This window comes from Staurois parvus, unplaced genomic scaffold (assembly GCF_062004578.1).
Source record: "Staurois parvus isolate SC_StPar_1 unplaced genomic scaffold, SC_StPar_1.0 ptg000686l, whole genome shotgun sequence".
Lineage (NCBI taxonomy): Eukaryota > Metazoa > Chordata > Amphibia > Anura > Ranidae > Staurois > Staurois parvus.
In genome coordinates, this window is record NW_028318482.1 from 4,213,295 (window position 1) to 4,233,624 (window position 20,330).

The following is a 20,330-nucleotide window of genomic DNA, read 5'->3' on the forward strand; positions in this document are numbered from 1 at the left end:
ATGGTATTGGTTTAGAGTTGATCTCCAGGCAAACAGTTAAAGTGGTAGTAAAGTCCACTTTGTTATTCTTAATACAGCTTACCTGTATGTAAAATGAATATCTCCTAAATGTGCACTGTTTAGGAGATATTCATTCTTGGCAGCCAGTGATGTCAAAGGCACATGCGCTATGAAGGAATGACATGTGCATGGGAGTGACGTCATCACTGCTCGGCCATTCAAGCTGCCCACCAAAAAGGAAGACTGGCTGAAGATGGAAGCCCTGTCAGCGTTATTTCATAATGTGCTAGTATGCAATGCATAGTAGCACATTATGACATTGCCTTGCAGGGGATTTTTTTTGTTTAACTGCTGTGGTTTACTACCGGTTTAATCCACAGATAAAACACATAAATGGAAGCTTTTTATCTGCCAAAGGATTTCTCTTTCTGTCCATCCAGTGCTATTAACGCAGCCTTATCTTTTTTTTACGGCAGTACGGTTAAACTATTAGATATTGTTCCTGCCTCTAGCCTGAGACTGGACACTGAAAAGAGAAGTGGCTCCTTGATGAGCTCATCTCTATCAGTCTGCTCTCTCTTTCTATCAGCATGCTGCTTGGTAGCACAGAAGCACTACACCATAACTGTCTGCTAGTGCTGCTTGTCCCTCACCCATCTGTGGGCTGCTATGTAGGGGATTACAAGAGGCTGATGCCAGGTCAGTGACTGCATTTTAAAAGAATTAATTTAAGGATGTTTTAATGAATGCTGTCCTTCTATCTATGTGTTGTGTGTTCTATCTGCCTGGAGTTTGGTTTGAATGCTTGGGGCTTTTCCTCCTGCTAATCTTGTTTAAATGTTTAAACCTACTACATTGTCATTATAAACAATAAAATAGTAGAGATCAATGTTTCAAATATAATTAGGCTTGCAGAAGAACAACTGGTAGAACAAGTTTTATTTTTAAATGTCACTAGATCGATGGACATTTGTTGAACAACGTACTCATTTGTAAGGTTCTAAAATAATCTGCCTGCGTAAAACAGCAACAGGAGACAAAAAGCTGATGCAAGCTATGTTTTTCACTCCCTGGAGAAATAATTATGTTATTATAATGCTCTTAAGAGACCTTTTTTAACTCTAAGCACCTGTGCACAATAAATTCAGTATGGACTCTTGGTCACAAGGTACTCTGTGTTGTATGGAAAATGCTTTTAAACATTTTTTTTTTTCATTCAACCAGCGGGCTGAACAAAAAAAAAAAAGACTCAATTCCCTCATCCCCACATCGCATCGCATACTAGCACATTATGAATGATTTACCTGAAAATTAAGTTTTCCAGCGGAGCGCTGTCACCGATCCTCGAGGCTTCCATCTTTGCCTAGCCTTCCTTCCGGGTGTGCTAGCTGCAGCCATCTAATTGGCCAGCACACCAATCTGGCCAATCAGCACGCTGTCCATTGAGTCCAGTGACATCACTGGTGCTTCTAGAGTAAATATTTACAGTGCCTACAGGTAAGCCTTATTAATGGCTTACCTGTAAGTAAAATATGCAAAAAGGAGTTTAATTCCACTTTAACTCTCTAGCCATTTTTCAGAAAAGCATAAAGCCTGATGAAGGGATCCAGGTCATCCAGAAACCTTGCATCTTTAAAAACGAAAGATAATTTAAAAAAGGTATCACTTTGTGAAATAAAAAAATATTTTGAAAAACTTCTATCAATATTTTTTTTCTGGGCGCCATTTTCTTTAAATAATATTAAAAAAAATATTATTAGGTGCACAACAAGCATGCCCAGAAAGAAATACTGTGGCAGCTGTTGATAATCAAACTTATATGATTACCAATCTAGCAGATGAGGAGAGGATGTTTTAAGCCTAGTATAAACTCAGAGAAAATCGGACGACTGATCACTCGATTTTCCACAAAAGTGCATATCATGGCGTAGTCAGAGTGGTACTAACTAACTTCACAGCCTAGAACTCCAGTGAGTACTGGGGGTGAAGGCTGAGCAGAGAGAGATGACTAACTATCACCGCTGTCTGCTCAGAACACTGCTGATTGCTCAGTTCTCAGCCTCAGTGCCAGCAGGTGACAGAAGCAGCATCGGACCAATGCTGTATCCACCTAGGTAGGTATGATTAAAAAAATCCCATACTCCTTGTAACTTACCATCACATATAAGAAGGATGTGTTGTCTTAAAAGAAGTTATTTAAACCTCTTCAGGTATACAACATTCTATCCTTTGTCAAGACTATATTAGATCTGGGCCTGCATTTTAGTACTCTAAGTGTAGAAATTTCCATAATTTCTGTACAAAATGGCGTCCATTAGTTCACCAAAACCGCTGGTAGAACAGTTTCTAAAAGTGATCATGAAAATCATAACTTTTAAAAAATAATTTTTCCTTCAATGGTATCCTTTTTTAGTCCTCAGTATTTTCACTCTAATCCCATCTCTCAGTCTTTTGACTGTTCACAATGGGACCTTTTGCTATCACATCACAAGACGGATCTCAGAACTTCAAGCAATGTGATGTGAAGAGGCCTTAAACACCTTAAAGAAACAGTGGTTATCCAACGTATCCATCATTTTATTCCACAAACTGCATCTTCCTTTCATATCAAGAGTGGATAACCTTTAGAGCCAATACAAATAATTCCTGTCTCCAGTCTTCAGACATTTCTAGGACTCTGATAGCGTATCTTCCTGCCACTAGGCTGCTCAGGGCATCAGAGAAGGTATTCAACATATCTATTGGCATAAGGAAAGGGAAGGAAGCCTCATCTCAAAGTTGGTTGGATAATAAAAGCTGTTTTATGTTCCTGTCAACTTTGGAAGTAAAGTTATAATTTTATTTGTTTTTTTGTGTTTTATTAAAATATCTTGCAGCAAGTCCTTCCTCTGTTATCTATTTATTTTTGATTTTGCCATGAAGGTGCCAACATAATGGAAAATTGTTTCATTACCTACCATCATTTTCTTTACTGGTGCCTACCTACGACAGCATATGAGAATGGCTAAGCAGATTGGGTCATAGGGCTTATATAGTTGACACTGGTCCTGTTTGGGCTGTGCTCACACTGCATTGGTTAACTGCTCATTTATGGCTAGGGGACCAGGTAAAGCAGTCTTACTTACCTGATTCTTTTCTCCCTCAGGCACCTCTGCACCGCTAAACTGCTCCCTACAAACTCTTTCCCCTCGTAGTCTGGCAGTTGGATGCCCTCTGATGTCATCAAGACCAATATATAACCCTGTATTGGATGTGAGGACACCGAGGGACAATCCACCTCTGGAGCATAAGGGAGCACCGTTTACTAGAGGAGAAGAAAATTGGGTACTATCCTCTAAACAAGTGGTCTGCAAACTGTGGTCCAAGCCCAGATGTATCCCTTTGCTCCCCCTGATATGATGCACTATTCCTTCCACTGACATTAATAATGGGGGACTATTCCTCCCACTGACACCAGTGATGGAGCACCACTCCTACTACTGATACCAATGATGGGGCACTATTCCTCACACTGACACCAATGATGGGACACTATTTCTTACACTGATAACAATGATGGAGTATTGTTCCTCCCAATAATAATATGATGGGCCACTGTTCGCCCTCCTACTGACTACAAGCACTGTGTAACTGATTACCAACCCTGTGGCAATTTTTTTTCTCACTGATGTTGGGCCTGGGAAATTTTCTACCCTCCTCCCCCCCCCCCCCCCGACACAATCCGGACACAGCCCCACTGGAAGGGGGAACATTTAATTTTCTCAGAATTGGGCTTTACAGGTATGCAAGTCAAGACTCACTGTCAGAAATCCACATTTCTGTCTTCATCTCACTCCTCCATCTGTTTTCGACAATATTGTAAAGTACATTTTTTAAAAAGGAATGTACAGTGTTTTTGGATATATTTTCATTACTATGTGCAGGACAAATGTCTAAAAATATATTCTTTTTAGTATAGAAAATATTGCATGTAAATACTTAACATTTACTGTCTCCAGCCAGCAGGTAGAGCTCTAAGCTTCCTCTAGGCATATCTTCTTTTCACCACCACTGTAAAGTCTGGTTCTGACATACAGATCAGTAACTAACACCTACCTAAATTAAATTTAAAAGAGTATTTCACATGGGACTGAACCATTTTTATACGATTTATTTTTCTTACATAAAATGATAACATTGACTATTTATATTCTGTTTATTCTATTTGACGAAACAAATGCACATTAGCCAGATTATGGTATAGTAAATGTATTTTTTTTATTATGCAAGATTAGTTTGGGGAAAGCGTATGGTTCCCTAGCAGTTTAAAATTATAATTCCCTGAAATACATGTGAGGAAGCTATGAAAATCACCTGGCATTGCATAATTGGTGATTAAGTCTAAAGTTACTCATAACACAGTGAATAAATATGGGAAAACCTAATGCCACAGCAGGGGAAAAATACAGAAAGCAAACTCCATAGGGAGCCTATTAATTTATAGGTAAATAAGGAATCATTACTCACTGTGGATCCTGTAAATGAAAAATGTTGTGTGCCAGCATGCACCAGAGCCTATTTATACAGCAGGTGAAGAAAAGGCCATAGCTTTTTCTGTTATGTAATTTAATATGTTATTTAGAGGTGGCTTGTTATTTGGATGACTGATTCTGTTTTCAGGGCAAGCGTTTAAAAGTTTCACATTAAGATACAGTGAACTATTAGTAAAGGTTTAAACAGTATACAGCAAATATATAGTCTCGCACAGACGACCTTACATGTCAACTCTTTTTTTATCTACCTTGTCACCTTTGCCATGTCCCTTCCCACTCTTGTCATAACCCCAGCCTTAGATTTGTAGAAAATTATTCTATTCCCAAGCTCAGAGCAACAAAACTTCATTACAACAGCAGGTTAACAATATTTTACTGTCACCACCAGTATTTACTAAAGGTGGCTTGAATGTGAGCAGTTTATATGAAACTTTGCCTGGTGAAACTGCTACTCTTTGCCCGGTGGATTAGTAAAGGGATCTTTACCATCCCATACAGGGTCTCCATTTTTTTTTAAAATAACACCATTTAAGGGTGTTATTCAAGGGGTGAAAAAATATTCATACCCCATGAAATTGTCTACATATTGTCATGTTACAACCAAAGACATAAGTGTATTTTATCGGGATTTTGTGTTAGACCAACACAAAGTGGCACGTAATTGTGAAGTGGAAGGAAAATGATAAATGGTTTTCAAAATTTTTTACAAATAAATATCTGAAAAGTGTGGCATGCAGGGGCAGGGGCAGGGGCTGATCTTCATTTTTGTTTCGCTGTAGGCAGCAACATATAGCCCAAACAGTGGGCAGCACAAAGGCTAAATGGTGGGAAGCACAGTGAATAAATGGTGGGCAGCACAGTGACTAAATGGTGGGCAGCACAGTGGCTAAATGGTTAGCATTTCCACATGGCAGTACTAGGGTCGTTGGTTAAAATGCCAGCCAGGGCACCATCTGCCTGGAGTTTGCATGTTATCTCTGTGCCTGCATGGGTTTCCTCCCACACTCCAAAGACTTGTTGGTAGGTGAATTGGCTCCTGTCTAAATTGGTCCTAGTATGTGTATGCATGAATGTGAGTTAGGGACCTTACATTGTACACCCCTTAAGGGTTAGGGACTGATGTGAATGTACAATATATATGTAAAAAGCACTGCGTAAATTGATGGTGCTATATAAGTGCTTAAAATAAATAAATACATTTCTAGGAATGACTAAATTCTTGTCTCCATCAATGGATGAGAGATACATGTTTTAATTTCAGTAAAGATGCTGATAACTTGGTTAGGATCATGTGTGGATCCTTTTCTTATTGTAAATGTGCACATATTCAAGTATGGCGTGGCTGCAGTGGCACTGCGCTCAATCTGGAATCGTGGATGGGCTCCCCTAGGACAGCAAAGTATATCTATTTCTGTCTGAAAGAAGATCATTGCTACTTTACTGTATTTTTGCTAACCCACAGATTACATAACATATCTGTTTAAAAACCTATCAATTTAAAAATGTATTAAAATAAAACTGACCCAATGCCGTTTAGTTTCACTTTAGAGCTGAATCACACTCCATTGTGGAGTGCTGCCGCACTGCACCTACCCTGCGTGATAACGTGTTGTGCTAAGGCAGCCCATTTATTATAATTGCAAAAAAATATATAAAATATTAGGCACACAAATGTTGTATTCTGTTGAGTAATTTGTATTATAATCATTGTGTAAAATACAATCATGATTTTAATAGATGTTTCAAGCTGTGCCTCAAAAATCATGTTAGCTACTGTACTTACTTTGTAAGTCTCAGTTTTGGGATGTGGCACTTTTTATGGCCAATCTCTTTATCTGTTGGGCACTCATTAGTGCAGTAAGCCTAACCACTTGGAGAAAATAGTTGCATCCACAGGACTTTATTATAAATTCGGCTTATCATGGTAACCAAGGGAAAAAGCACTTCAGACACACTTCAGGTATTGAAAGTGACCCTCAGGTACACAAGGGATCCCAGACTGCAAAAGTGTCCTCTAAAAATCATCAAGAAGTGTGGCAGTCAGAAGCACAAAGCAAACAATAAATATACTACATAAATATACATCCTTTGGACCCAAAAGTGGACATTGTGCGCCATCCAGCAGCTGAATTATATGATTCATTTTATGTATCCCTGTGATAAACACCTTTTCTAACAATTAATGTTTTTTCCATTTAATGCTTCTGGACAATTGGTAGAGGACTTTATAGCTGGGGATCCTTTGTGTGCCTGAGTGTGACTTTCAATACCTGAAGTGTACTTGAAATGTTTCTGACCTTAGTGACCACGGTAAACCTAATTTATATGGAAGTCTTGTGAGTGTAACTACTATTATATTTTTTTTCTCCATGCGAGATTGACAAAACTCAAGACCAGTAGACTCACAGTATGAATTTCTTTCTATTTGTAGTTTATATTTATTTGTGCAGCACCTTCCTAGGAAAGCTAGGGGGGAGCTATGTAATATTTTTTTTAGTCAGAGGCTGAATAGCAGCCTGGTGCAATAGTCAGAGAGTCAAATTTGGTCAGGGCTGAGAGACTCTGCAGATCAGCTCTCTGAAACCTCTCTCTGATCTAGAGACTTGGAGAAGTTTCTAGCACTCAGTGGGCGGAGGGAGAGGAGTGGCTGGTCTGTATGCCTAAAGGATCTCAACCAATCCCCACGCAGGAGGCTTGGCAAGAGGTTGGGACAGCTTTTAAGCATAGCTGAGCCTGCTCAGTAGCAGGAGAGTTCAGATGGAAGATGTCAGAGCAGGAGCTGGAGCATGGAGTCTAGGAGGAGGACCAGGGAAGGTGCCTGCCTTCAGGAGAGTTGCTGAAAGGAGGAAAGCTGTACCTCACTGGCCTCTTGAGCGAGGATCATCTGTGGAGCTAAAGACGGAGTCAATCCAACAGAAAACCTGAAAGCAGCTACCAACCTGCAGCTTGCAGAAGAGGGACAGTGAGTACTTCTACACCCCCTGGACGGGAATAGGGGAGAGGGCATTGGGTGGGAAACCTGACTAGCCCCAGCTGGACTGTGCTTTTAAAGTATCAGACTCTAGATCCCTTTGTCCAGGGATTCCTACACCAGGGGAGGCTGGATAGCTCCCCAAGAAGAAAAAAACCTTCTGAGCACTTGAACATAGTTTCAAGAAGTTGTCCTCAGTTGAACAGTTCCTTGGGCATCCCATGTATCCCTCATCCCCATCCAAGTTCAAATCCCCTAATAAAATCCAAAAATCAAGTTCAAGGTCTCTTTACTGTCTTTGAAATGCATGGCTGGAAGGAAATGCATGTTGCCTTGCTGTGCAGGACTATTGGGGGACCCAAATCTCCAGAAACTCCTAAGGGAGCAGTGCTACATTGGTATATTTGTACATATATTCATTATGAATAGGTTGCCAATGCACCCCTATGGACTAAAAAAAACACACATGACCATTTTTTAGCAATCCGTAACACCACAACGCACGGTAGCCTAAGAGTGAATATGACTAAGAGTTTTGTTATAGTGAAGAAGAGACCTGGTGTGGCTGAGGTGAGAGAACATCCTTGCAATTCAGACTTTTGTTAAAAGTATATTAAATCCAATAATTAATTTTTATTATTTGCTTCTTTTTGGTTTGTGAAAGATACCACTGAAAGTGTTTTGTAATATATGTTTGATATTTGCAAACATTATCTGTTGAACATATCAGAGATTCAGAGCTCAACTAATCTAATTAGCCTTCCAGCTGTTATTTGGTGGCTACACAGTGATTATTCTCTTTGTTAAGAATAACTAAGGGAAATGGTGTGAGTAATTTAACAAAAGACACAAGAGCACGACTGACACCACTTCTGGCAGATCAACAGGCATTCTTCTGTACTCACAGGGTCTTTAAAGGGAGAAAAAATGAGAAATACTGTATGTATGTATTGCATTTGTTTGCCCTGATATACATTTTAAGAAACAGTGTGGTAATTTTTTTTTCAATAGGTTTTGTTTTTGGGTTAGTTGGGTTTTTATTTTCAGATTCTTTTTTTAGTTCTTGAGAATAAAAATATAAATTACAATGGACAAACACATACAAGCCAAAAGTACAGAAAGCATAGAGTCATTGAAGTGTATTGTGGAGAAACAAAAATGATAAATGAGGGAGTATAAAAAGCATTTCCACAATGAAGGCTTCTGTGCAATTTGAAGCAAAAATTCTGTGGGGCAGAACTGAAATTTGTGACACTGTTTTTTTTATGATTGTATTGAGTGCCTCCACTCACAGGCCTCCACTGGTTCCATTGTGGTACAGAAGAACCCATTGCTGTTCAGAAGCAGCGTTTTTTTTATAAAGACGTCCACATTTTTTTTAGTCCTTCCCCATTAAAGTTCACACCTAATGCTGAAGGATACACAAACTGATCCAAAACCATTGTGCATTTCTCATTAAGGGGCCACTTCAAAGTATGCATTGTGTGGGTGTCTAGTATTGTTGGAGAAACAGAGGGTTACACAATGTTTTTTCTTTTAGTTTTAATTAAACAAACTTTTAAACATGGAAAAATACCAGTGGATCAGCAAATGCAAACCCATCAAAACTTCAACAGTAGGAACAGTTATTCACTACAACATCAACAGTTGTTATTCGCAGGTTCTCCCCACTAAAATGTTTTAGTATTTAGTACTTACATTATTTTATGCTGAAATGTTTCATTTTGAATACATTTTTTCACTACAAATCCAAGGGTATTACACTTGGTTCCTAAATAAGTAGATGTAATATGACTTACCTCTTCCTTTTCTGCTGATTGAAGGTCCTGCCACTCTTCAATTACATGAGCCAGATCCACAGTGTTCATGTGTACACGGACTTCCCCAATGGCATCATGTTTCGAAAACCGGTCAAAATCATATACTGACATCACTAATGTCTTCCCTCCCAGCTCTGCATAGGGGATCTGGAAAAAAGAAAGAAACACATGAACAGTTGGAAAATCTGTAATAAGGTCTACACATTTTATTTTTAGTAATTTGCTTTGTGTATATAATAGTTTCAAAAGCTAGTATTTGTGCCCATATACTAAAATATATTTTTTGTGCTCAGTGCAGACTAAAGGATCTTTAAAGGACAAAACAAAAAAGGCGTAGGTTACATTTAAGTCATGTATGTATAAACATAGAATACATACTGTATTTTTAGTCCACATACCAGTCCTTGCACACATTCCTAATATTACTTATAAAAGGAAAAACCATTGTAGTTATAAATGCTTTTTAATTACAGAACTAACTTCTAAATATCTGTAAATGTATGTTCTCCTTGTATAATGTTATTGATATATAAAATATCTAATTTGTGATGTGTTAGAAAACACAAAGGAGGCACAGAAGGTGCAGGATCTTCTCTTTACATTGATAAAATACAACCCAATAAAAAGTGACTAAAAAGTATCCTAGTCAAATACCTATGACTGATTTCTTCTTGATAATCTGCATTGTGGTATCAACTCATATGACAAAACTTTCTTGTTTCTTGTTCTTCTTTACAATTACAATTTTTTCTCTTGCATAAGCAAAACAAAATTAAGAAAAATGTTTTTGGGTTACCGAAATTTAACATTAAATAGGACAGCCTAAAGCCGTTGTATAAGGGTTGATTCAATATTATATTTAAAAAAATAGTTTCACTTAGTAAATAAGGCGAAACTCTGTCAACTCGAATTCTCCATCTATCTACCCTGTCTCCCCCAAACCATATTTGTTCTCTTTCCAATATCTCAACATTGTAATTCCCTATAAGTCAAGGCCTATTCTACATTTTTTAAAATGTTATATGTTTTTTCACAAGGTTGTTTAATATTTATATTTTTTAACTAATCAGGATAGGCATTTATAGTAATATTTTTGCCATCACGTAGGATATAATTTATGCATGCAATGAAAATAAATTATGTTTAAAATGTATACAATTTCTGGAATTAATCAACCTGATAAACACAAATGCATTGCTGTTAAAATCTGCAGAACAGCTTGTAAAAAATGTATTTTGGTTATTTGGTTTTGATAGTGACAGGAATTTTTGTATTATGGGAAGAAACGTATGTATTTCACAGTACTACACAACGTTCTCTCCTCATAATCTCATACAGAGGCCTATTGTTGGATAGGAAAAATGTATGAAAACTCCTGTGCCTAATTCCCTCAAAGTTTTTCGTATAGATATGGTATATTCACAGATGACCACAGATGGGGGGACTGACCATTTGAGTACTCGGGCACTGCCCGAGGGCCCAGGGTCAGTAGGGGGCCCCATGAAATGCCCCTGGCATCTTTTTTATAGGCTTTTTTGGGTGTGCTTTGAGTGTGGGCAAGGACACAGGGGCCCCATGATCCCCTATTGCCCGGGGGCCCCATGAGTTATCAGTCTGCCTCTGTTTAGGCCTCATGCACACAGGACATTTTGCAGCTGCTACTAGGGGCTTCTGACGTTGTTTTGTTTTTTTACTGCCTCTAAAATATCCTCCATGTTAGTCTATGTCTCCACGCACACATACAATTTTAGAGGAGTTTGGAGGCAGAAGAGTTTAGAGGCAGTAAAAAATAACGACTGCCAGTGCGTCCTGGAGCAGAGGCTGTTTTGGCTGTAAAAACACGCATAAACACTTGGTGCATTTAGAGCTTGAGTGTTAATTTACTTTGATGGCCAGAATAAATTATTTTTTCTGGTCAACTAAATTAATTAATGCCCAAACACTTGACGCAGGTAAACTCATGTAAATGTGGTACACACATTTACAATCATCAAGAGTTTTTTTTTGGCTTTGTGTGCATGAAGACTTAAAAGCTTGAGCCTGGACATGGAAGATCAGCAGAGTGTGCCAGCCTTGTGATGTACATAAAGTCATTTTATAAATTGCAGGTAAACACACTCATATATATTTGGTACCACGACCACTGTGATTTTTTTTTTTGCTGTTTTTAGGCCTAAATATTACCTAAAACTCAAAATATTATTAAAAAAATATAAAAATATATTATTTAAATAATGTAATATATTTTCTGAAAGCAGAAAACCTGTAGAATGCGTTGCAGTTGCAATTTTTATGTCACACGATGTTGGCTCAACTGTCTATTAAACTCTTATTTGCATTAAAACAATACATTCAAATTAATTGTAGTGTACACAAGCACAATATAACATGCTTGTGTTTCGGTAAAATATAAAAGATAAGGTTGTGTTGAGTAAATAGATACCAAACATGTCAATTCTCAAAACTGCAGCTGCAAAAAACTACAGTACCCCAAATTGTGCAGAGGTAACACTCTAAAGACCTTTACAGCTAATCAATTTGCAGTTAACTGTAAATGATGGCCCCTAATATGTTTTGCACAATCCTCCTTGCATACATATGGGTGTGTACATTGATGTGGGGGGCTTTTACGTTTTTTGTTGGAGTTTTTAATTTTTTTTTCATGCTTAAAACTTTTTTTTCTACTAAGAGACATCAGGGGTTAGACTTCTTATGTCACTTCTGAACTCCTTTACATACTTAGTCAGATTGAAAAAAAGTCCATCTAATTCAACTGATATAGATAAAGCTAAGTCTAGTTCTACCTTTAAAGCTAAAGGACAGTTTTGAACATGGAAGTGATCAGAGCTTGTTGCTTCTAGGTTCATACTATTTAGGGGAGATCAATGAACACATGTCTGCTGGGGTCTCTCCACTTTCCCTACCCTTTCCCTGGATGGTGTCACATTACTGTGGTTTGTCACTGACATCCTGGGCAGCCAGCAGGAGGCAGGTAAGCCCGGAATGCAAACCTTGGTGGGGGGGAGAGCAGGAGGTTATGTCACTGCACACTTGGAAGTGATGGGGTTCATGTAAGAATCACTTCCCCAATGGTCAACTGAGAAGATGGAAACCAGCTCCAGGCTTCTATACATGTCAGTACTGCTGCCAATGTATGAGATATGATGGTAGCAGCAAAAAATGTAAAGTATCTTTCCATAGGGCAGCGTACTCTGGTGTTCTTTACTAGTTTATAGTCTATGCTGCTTAATTATTTTTTGCCTTTCAGTGAGCCGCTGTAATTTGTTTCATTGTGTACTGACACAACAAGAAACATCTATAGACACAGTTAGTACTGCACTGATGCAGTCAGAATCATGCCCGCAGATGCAAAATAATGCACTACACTGACAAAAACAGAAACATGTCTGCAGACATAATAACTTACTAATACAGCCACAAATTAAAAAAAAAAACTGTGCAGTAGAGTATTTACACGTACTCGCTGCTCTTTTGGAGTGACAGTGAAGTCACTTACAATGTACTTTAGGGTATGGGGAACAGTTATCTGACTTCCTTTTCTACTATGTAACAGAGCTGATTCTTGACAGTGAGATGCTCAGTGTGTTAATCTTTAGCCCTTTATAAGTTCCACGTTGAGACTAGTGCCAAGTGGCCATGGTGCCCTATGCCAAGGCCTATGTGGCCTAGTTAGAAATCCAGCCCTTACTACAGCCCCTTTAACTACATCCACACCCTATGTACAACATTAAGCAACTCAACAGTTTATGACTATGCTTTTATGAATAATAGTCCTAAAGTGAGAGACAGATTGAGAGAATACCTTAAATGTGAATGTTTCATTAAAGGTCGGGTTGAGAGTCTTACGATGTACTTTTGTTTCATACTTCTTCTTTTTGTCGGGGAGAAGAAAAACTTTGACATAAGGATCAGATGTTCCACCAATGTCCAAAGCTGGAAGATCTGCAGCCTGTATAATTCCCACAACCAACTGTAAAAAAACAAAAAAACAAAACAGAAGAAATGTTAGCTATAGCTATTATAACAAAGACCAAGATGGAGATCTGGAAAAATGAGTACCATAAAAATAAATTGTACAATTTTGATTTAGATGTCTGCTTAGCTGGTCCATTATTAGTTCTGTACTACTTTAATTTACCCCATTCATAAAGATCCTGAATATATTAATGTATGTTTTCAGTATTTCTGTAATTCCCTCATGTCCACCTTCAGGTAACTGAAGCTTGCTGTCAAGTTCCTATTAAAAGGGACAGGCATTTGGGATGCTAGGCCTGTGTCTAGGTGTGGCAACAATCAAGTTTTCTGTTTACATTTTTTTTAATTGATTTGAACATATACTGTACATAAAAAAAGTTTCACACATGGCATCACATACAGTTTTTTGCCATGTCAACAGCTATCATCTGTCAAACATCTCCAAAGCTCATGTTTAGACAATGTATACTGTGTTAAAAACTTACACACAGATAGTGACCATTAATCTCTGACAAATACAATTTTTACATTTAAACATAAAACTAAGGATGAGCAAAACATACTCAGGTAAGGTTCAACACAGGTAGAGCAAATGTATCCCTAGCTCAAATCCCTAATCTGAACCCCACTGAGATCAATGAGAGTAAGATTTTTGAAATCAGTAATGATTGTAAGCTCCAAGGAGCAGGGCCCTCCTAACCCTTTTGAATTGAACTGTATTGTTGCTGTATTGTCTCCCTTTATATTGTAAAGCGCTGAGCAAACTGTTGCAGCCATATAAATCCTGTATAATAATATTTTTTTTTCAGGTTAGTAGGTAAGGTATTGTGAAACAAAGGTAATGTGTAATAATGTCTTTTCCATTTCCATTATTCATTGGCTCACATAGAGCAGCAACTCAGTATGGCTAGTTTCCACTAAAAAAAAAAAAAAAAAAAAAGAGTCTTTATTAGGTAGTTTATTCAGAGGTAGCAATTTTTTGTGTAGCAGTGATACACTATAATTGAGTACAGAAAGTAGCAGGGACAAGATATAGGTAAAAAAAATCTGTTGATATGGATGAGAAGCGATGAAATCTTAAAATGTGTCCTTTACTGTTAGAGCAGTACTCTCATCCACAGTTAGTTTTTTTAATTCATCTACACTTTCTGCTAATATTACTATTAGATGTGTTTCTCAGAGAACACAACATACAAGTATATGGAAACTGGTAGTGCATGACACACACGCACACACTCTCTCTCTCCCTCAGGTTGAACTGAATGGAAAAAGTGTTTTCCCCTTCCAAGCTGCCACAGCCGGGTGCCCACACTGAAGATGCCGGCACCAGGGAGAGAAGACAGACGATGAAACCAGCGTTGGTAAGGACACCACTTTACAGAGGAACAGGTAAGTGTCTGTATTTTAAAAGTCAGCAGCTACAGTTTTTATTTTTTTTTCAGCTGGAACTCCACTTTAAACACACCATTCATTTCTCGAAAAGCCTCCAATGTGGCTGAATTAAAACAATTCTGCAAAGAAGAGTGGACCAAAATTCCTCCACAGCAATGTGAAAGACTCATTGCCAGTTGTCGCAAATGCTTAATTGCAGTTGTTGCCACCAAGGGTCGTACAATCAGTTATTAGGTTTAGGAAGCAATTGCTTTTTCACATAGGGCCAGGCAGGTTTGGACAGATTTTTTCCCTTACTAAATGAAATCATAAGTTAAAAACTGCATTTTGTATTTACTCAGATTAACTGTGTGTGATATTAACATTTGTTTGACGATCTGAATCATTTATACATAGTTACATAATTAGTCTGGCCGAAAAAAGACAAAAGTCATCCAGTTCAACCATTAACAAAAAAAATTTAAGATAGTTACACTGTTATGCTCCAGGCCCATTCACAGTCTACTGTTGTACACTAAAACATGCCTAGGCCTAATGTCAAATATGTGGCATTCATGGTTACATAGTTAGTCTGACTGAAAAAAGACAAAAGTCCATCCAGTTCACCCATAAAAAAAAAAAAAAGTTATAATCCTACACCCACAGTTGATCCAAAGGAAGACAAAAAAAACTCAGCAAAGCATGATCCAATTTGCTCCTGCAGGGGAAAAAATTCCTTCCTGATCCCCCAAGAGGCAATCGGATATTCCCTGGATCAACTTTCCCTATAAATGTTAGTATCCAGTTATATTCTGTGTATCCAAGAAACAATCCAGACTTTTTTTAAAGCAATCCACTGAGCTGGCCAGAACCAACTCTTGAGAGAGTCTAGTCCACATTTTGACAGTTCTTACTGTGAAGAAACCTTTCTGTGTTTGGAGATTAAATTTCTTTTCCTCGAGATGTAAAGAGTGCCCCCCTTGTCTTCTGTGATGACCTCAGGGTGAATAACCTACCCTGAGTTCACTATATGAACCACTGATGTATTATACATGTTGATCATATCCCCCCTTAATCTCCTCTTCTCAAGAGAGAATAAATTCAGTTCCTCTAATCTTTCCTCATAGCTAAGATCCTCCATGCCTCTTCTCAGTTTGGTTGCCCTTCTCTGTACTTTCTCCGGTTCCCCAATGTTCTTTTTGTGAATTGGTCTCCAAACTTGAACTGCATATTCCAGATGAGGTGTTACTAATGATTTGTACCAGGGTAATATGATATCTCTCTGGAGTCTATACCTCTCTTAATATAAGAGAGGATTTTGCTCGCTTTAGAAACCACAGCTTGGCATTGCTGCCATTATTAAGCTAGTGAGCTACCAGAACTCCCAGATCCTTCTCCACCGTAGATTCCCCCAGTTGTATTCCCCCCTAGTATGTATGATGCATGCATATTCTTAGCCCCCAAGTGCATCACCTTACATTTATCAACATTAAACCTCATTTGCCACATAGTTGCCCAATTACACAGTGCATTGAGGTCGGCTTGTAAGTTGGAGACATTCTGTTAGGACATTAGTCCACTGCACAGCTTGGTGTCATCTGCAAAGACTGAAATGGTATTTTCAATCCCAGACCCTATATCGTTTATAAATATATTAAAAAGTAAGGGTCCCAACACTGAACCTTGGGGTACATCACTGACAACCCTAGACCATTCAGAGTATGAATCATTTATTTATTTATTTCAGGTACTTATATAGCGCTGTCAATTTACGCAGCACTTTACACATATATATATTGTACATTCACATCAGTCCCTAGTCTTCAAGGGGTGTAATCTAAAGTCCCTAACTCACAATCATACATACACATACTAGGGCCTTTAACCTACCAGCATGTCTTTGGAGTGTGGGAGGAAACCGGAGTACCTGGAGGAAACCCACACAGGCACAGGGAGAACATGCAAACTCCAGGCAGGTGATGCCATGGCTGGGATTCGAACCAACGACCCTAGTACTGCCAGGCAGAAGTGCTAACCATTTAGCCACTGTGCTGCCCCATTACCCACTACTCTTTTAGACAGTTTTCTATCCATTTGCATACAGATTTTTCCAAGTCTGTAGACTTTACCTTACACATTAGCCACGTGTGGGGAACTGTGTCAAACGCTTTTGCAAAATCCGAGTATACCACATCCACAGCCAGCCCTCTGTCCAAGGTTTTGCTCACCTCCTCATAAAAAGAAATCAGATTTGTTTGACAATTTTTGTCTTTCAAGAATCCATGCTGTCTGTTGCTTTCAATATTTTTTTCCAGCAAGAACTCATCTATGTGGTCTTTTATTAAATTCTCCAGTATCTTCCCAACTATAGAAGCTAAACTAACAGGTCTATAATTACTTGGTAAATATTTTGACCCCTTTTGAAATATTTGCACTACATTGGCCTTACGCCAATCCAGTGGTACTATGCCAATCATTAAAGAGTCCCTAAAAATTAGAAACAATGGCTTTAAAATGACAGAGCTCAATGCTTTAAGGACCCGTGGGTGTATGCCATCTGGTACTTTTTTCACCTTTATTCTTTATCATCTGGAGCTGTGTCAATACCATGCCCATTATAGACAAGAGCTCCCCCGTGCTCCTTTGTATACACAGAGCTGAAGAAGGTATTTAATAAATTTGCCTTCTCTTTGTCCCAAGTCACCTACTCTAGATTATTTTGTAAAGGGCCTACATGCTCGGACCGGACCTTTTTACTATTAATATATTTGAAGAATTTTTGGGGGTTGGTCCTGCTATCTTTTGCAATCTGTCGTTCGTTTTCAATTTTTGCGCCTTTATTTCCATTTTGCATATTCTGTTATATTCTTTGTAATGTTTAAACGATGATAGCGTTCCTTCATTTTTATATCTAATAAAAGCTCTTTTCTTATTATCTATAGCTTCTTTAACTTTGGCCATAAGCCACATAGGTTTGATTTTTAGCCTTTTAAACTTGTTGCCCATGGGAATATATTTTGCAGTGTGTTCACATACAGTCTTTTTAAAGAACTCCCATTTCTGTGTTGTGTTCATTGATGCCAATATTTCCTCCCAGTCTAAGTCTTGGAGAGCAGCTCTCAGCTTGGGAAAATAAGCTCTTAAATTGGGCGTTTTTATTTTTCCCATATGTGCTTGCTGTTTACAGCTAAAATTTGTGACAAATTTGTAAAAACAAAAAATATCAGGAAGGGGGCAAATACTTTTCACAGCACTGTAACTATGTTACTATGTATAAACAGGTAGCAGTTAAATATGCTTGGTGTATAATATATCTTGTCCATAAAGTATTACCGTAATATACAAGGTGATACAGATATGAGAAAAACCAAAAGAAAAAGAAAGTAGGCTGCATACCTAAAAGGTGAACTGTTATTTATTAAATGTCAATGAACCATACAAAGTAAAAACACATTGCACGGAAGACCCAGAAGTCACTCCTGACCATACAACCATCCACCTCCCACACAGGAGGGAACCTCCCAAAGTTAGCACCCCCAAGATGGCACCCAAGGGAGGTGCGTAACTGCAGCACTCGCACAACCCCTCCAAACTGACCCCTCCCCCCATTACCCACACTCCCCCACCAACTCCCCCAAAACTCCTCCGACAACCTCAAGAGGAAGTGGAATATAATTTCCCTCGAGGCACATGTGGAATCCAATTTAATTCCACGTGGATTACGCAAACATGTTATTCCTGCAGAACACCTACACAATGACCTCTTGTTAAAAATATGGAAAGAGGAGGCGGTCAAACATGGATTATTTTTCATGCAACTTATTATAGAGGAGGAGAAGATTCAATTATCTGATCTAGAGGAGCAGTTGCAAAATAGTATTAAATTAGTGGATGAGTATCAAGATCTTGAGGAACTTAGTACATTTAATGACAGACTAAGGACAGGAAGTAGAAGATTTCCAAAAGGACAAAAAGCTGTGAAACAAAAAAAGTTCCAAAGGTGCCTGTCTGACTTTGAGAGAGGGAAGATTTTTTATTTGAAAGGACGAAGAGGCAGAAGTAAATCTAGGAGTAGATTTAGGAAACAAAGTGAAGATAGAGGGGGTGTCAGTGAAGTCAAAAACAAGAGTAAACTGGTCTCTTTTTTAGGGACATCCCCAGGAGGGGTGAGCAGAGAGGAACAGGAGGTAACAAGAGGAGAAAAGGGAAGAGATATAGAAAAGGATGGAACTACAGAAGGGAAGGATCAGAGCCAATCCAAGACGCCAACGTGTACTTCCCAAGATACCAAAAGGAGTACCTGGAATCGGAAAAAGGAAACCTAAATGTCATTAATTTGACGGATTTCCCATTGAGATCTGATCATATATCTTTACTTAGTAAGGGCCTTGGTTTTTCACCGTGTCATAGGGGAAATAAATTTAAGATCTATAAGGATATCTGTCTTTTTTTAAGACGAGTAAACTTTAAATTAATGTTTTTTGGTAAGCAAATGAACACGGCAAAAACCTGCCAATCCATTGGGAATTTGGCTGGCCTAAGCGGAGAAGAGATGATTAACTTTATCGAAGGGAATACTTGGATTGACTCTGGCCTTATTGACCCTCCACCCCCTTCAGGCCTGGCAAACAAATCTCAGCTTCGGCACAAATAGATATCTCCAGCTGTTTCCTGAATCAGTCACAGCGGAGATTCGTTCCATTGACTGGGAATTAATTGAACCAGCTCACGATAATTTGACGCCGGGGGAACGGTCAACCCTGAAGGAACTTGGTAAGCTACCTGGATGTATTTTTAAACCTAGTGATACAGGGGGCAATGTCGTCCTCTGGCAGGAAAAAGATTATGTAGATGAGGTCTACAGACAACTTTTGGATGTAGCCTGTTATGAAAAATGTAGGTATAATCCTTTCCCTGGGCTAGTTAATTAAATTAACTATTGGATTGACAAGGCATACGACATAGGACTACTTACTAAAAACGAATATCTATATCTTTATGTAGACGAATATAATATTTCTACATTTTATGTCACTCCCAAAGTATACAAAAATGTCAACAAGCTACCGGGATGACCCATTGTCTCCGGGGTAGGAAGCCCATTCGAACGGATAGGTAAATATGTTGATCAACGAATAAAACATCTTGTTAATGAACTCCCCTCTTTTGTTCTTGACTCTACAGACATTTTGTGCAGGCTGGTTGACTTTCCAGTTACCAGCCAGTACCTGACTGGTAAAACATAGAGTCCCTATACTCCTTCATCCCTCATGCAATCGGGATACACACGTTACCCAATGGCTTGAAATTCATCATCCATTAGCAGGCCCTCACAATGAATTCCTTATTGCATTACTAGAATTTGTACTTACGAACAACTTTTTAATTTTTGACAAAAAATATTTCAGTCAAAAAAGAGGAGTTGCGATGGGATCCGCATGTGCCCTGTCTTATGCATGTTTGCATTAGGGATGGTGGGAGAGGGAAGATGTTTATTCACACATAGCATGTGAGAGAATGTGCTATTGTGGGTTCAGTATATTGATGATGTTCTGGTGGTGTAGAGGGGGTCAGTAAAACAGTTGGAAGAGTTTATTGCGGAACTTAATCAGAATGAAAAAAAACATCTTTCTTACATAT

General features: G+C 38.5%; 1 protein-coding gene across 1 annotated transcript in view; it reads right to left on the minus strand.

Moving 5' to 3' along the window:
* LOC149447462 (synaptotagmin-1-like) overlaps positions 1 to 20,330 on the minus strand; it is a 348,270-nt gene that overhangs the window by 38,098 nt on the left and 289,842 nt on the right. Inside the window, exons 5-6 of the mRNA XM_089652580.1 lie at positions 13,147 to 13,314; positions 9,303 to 9,470 (exon numbers count right to left, since the gene is read on the minus strand). Of these exons, the coding sequence (XP_089508706.1) occupies positions 9,303 to 9,470; positions 13,147 to 13,314 (336 nt within the window). The remainder of the gene's footprint in view (positions 1 to 9,302; positions 9,471 to 13,146; positions 13,315 to 20,330) is intronic.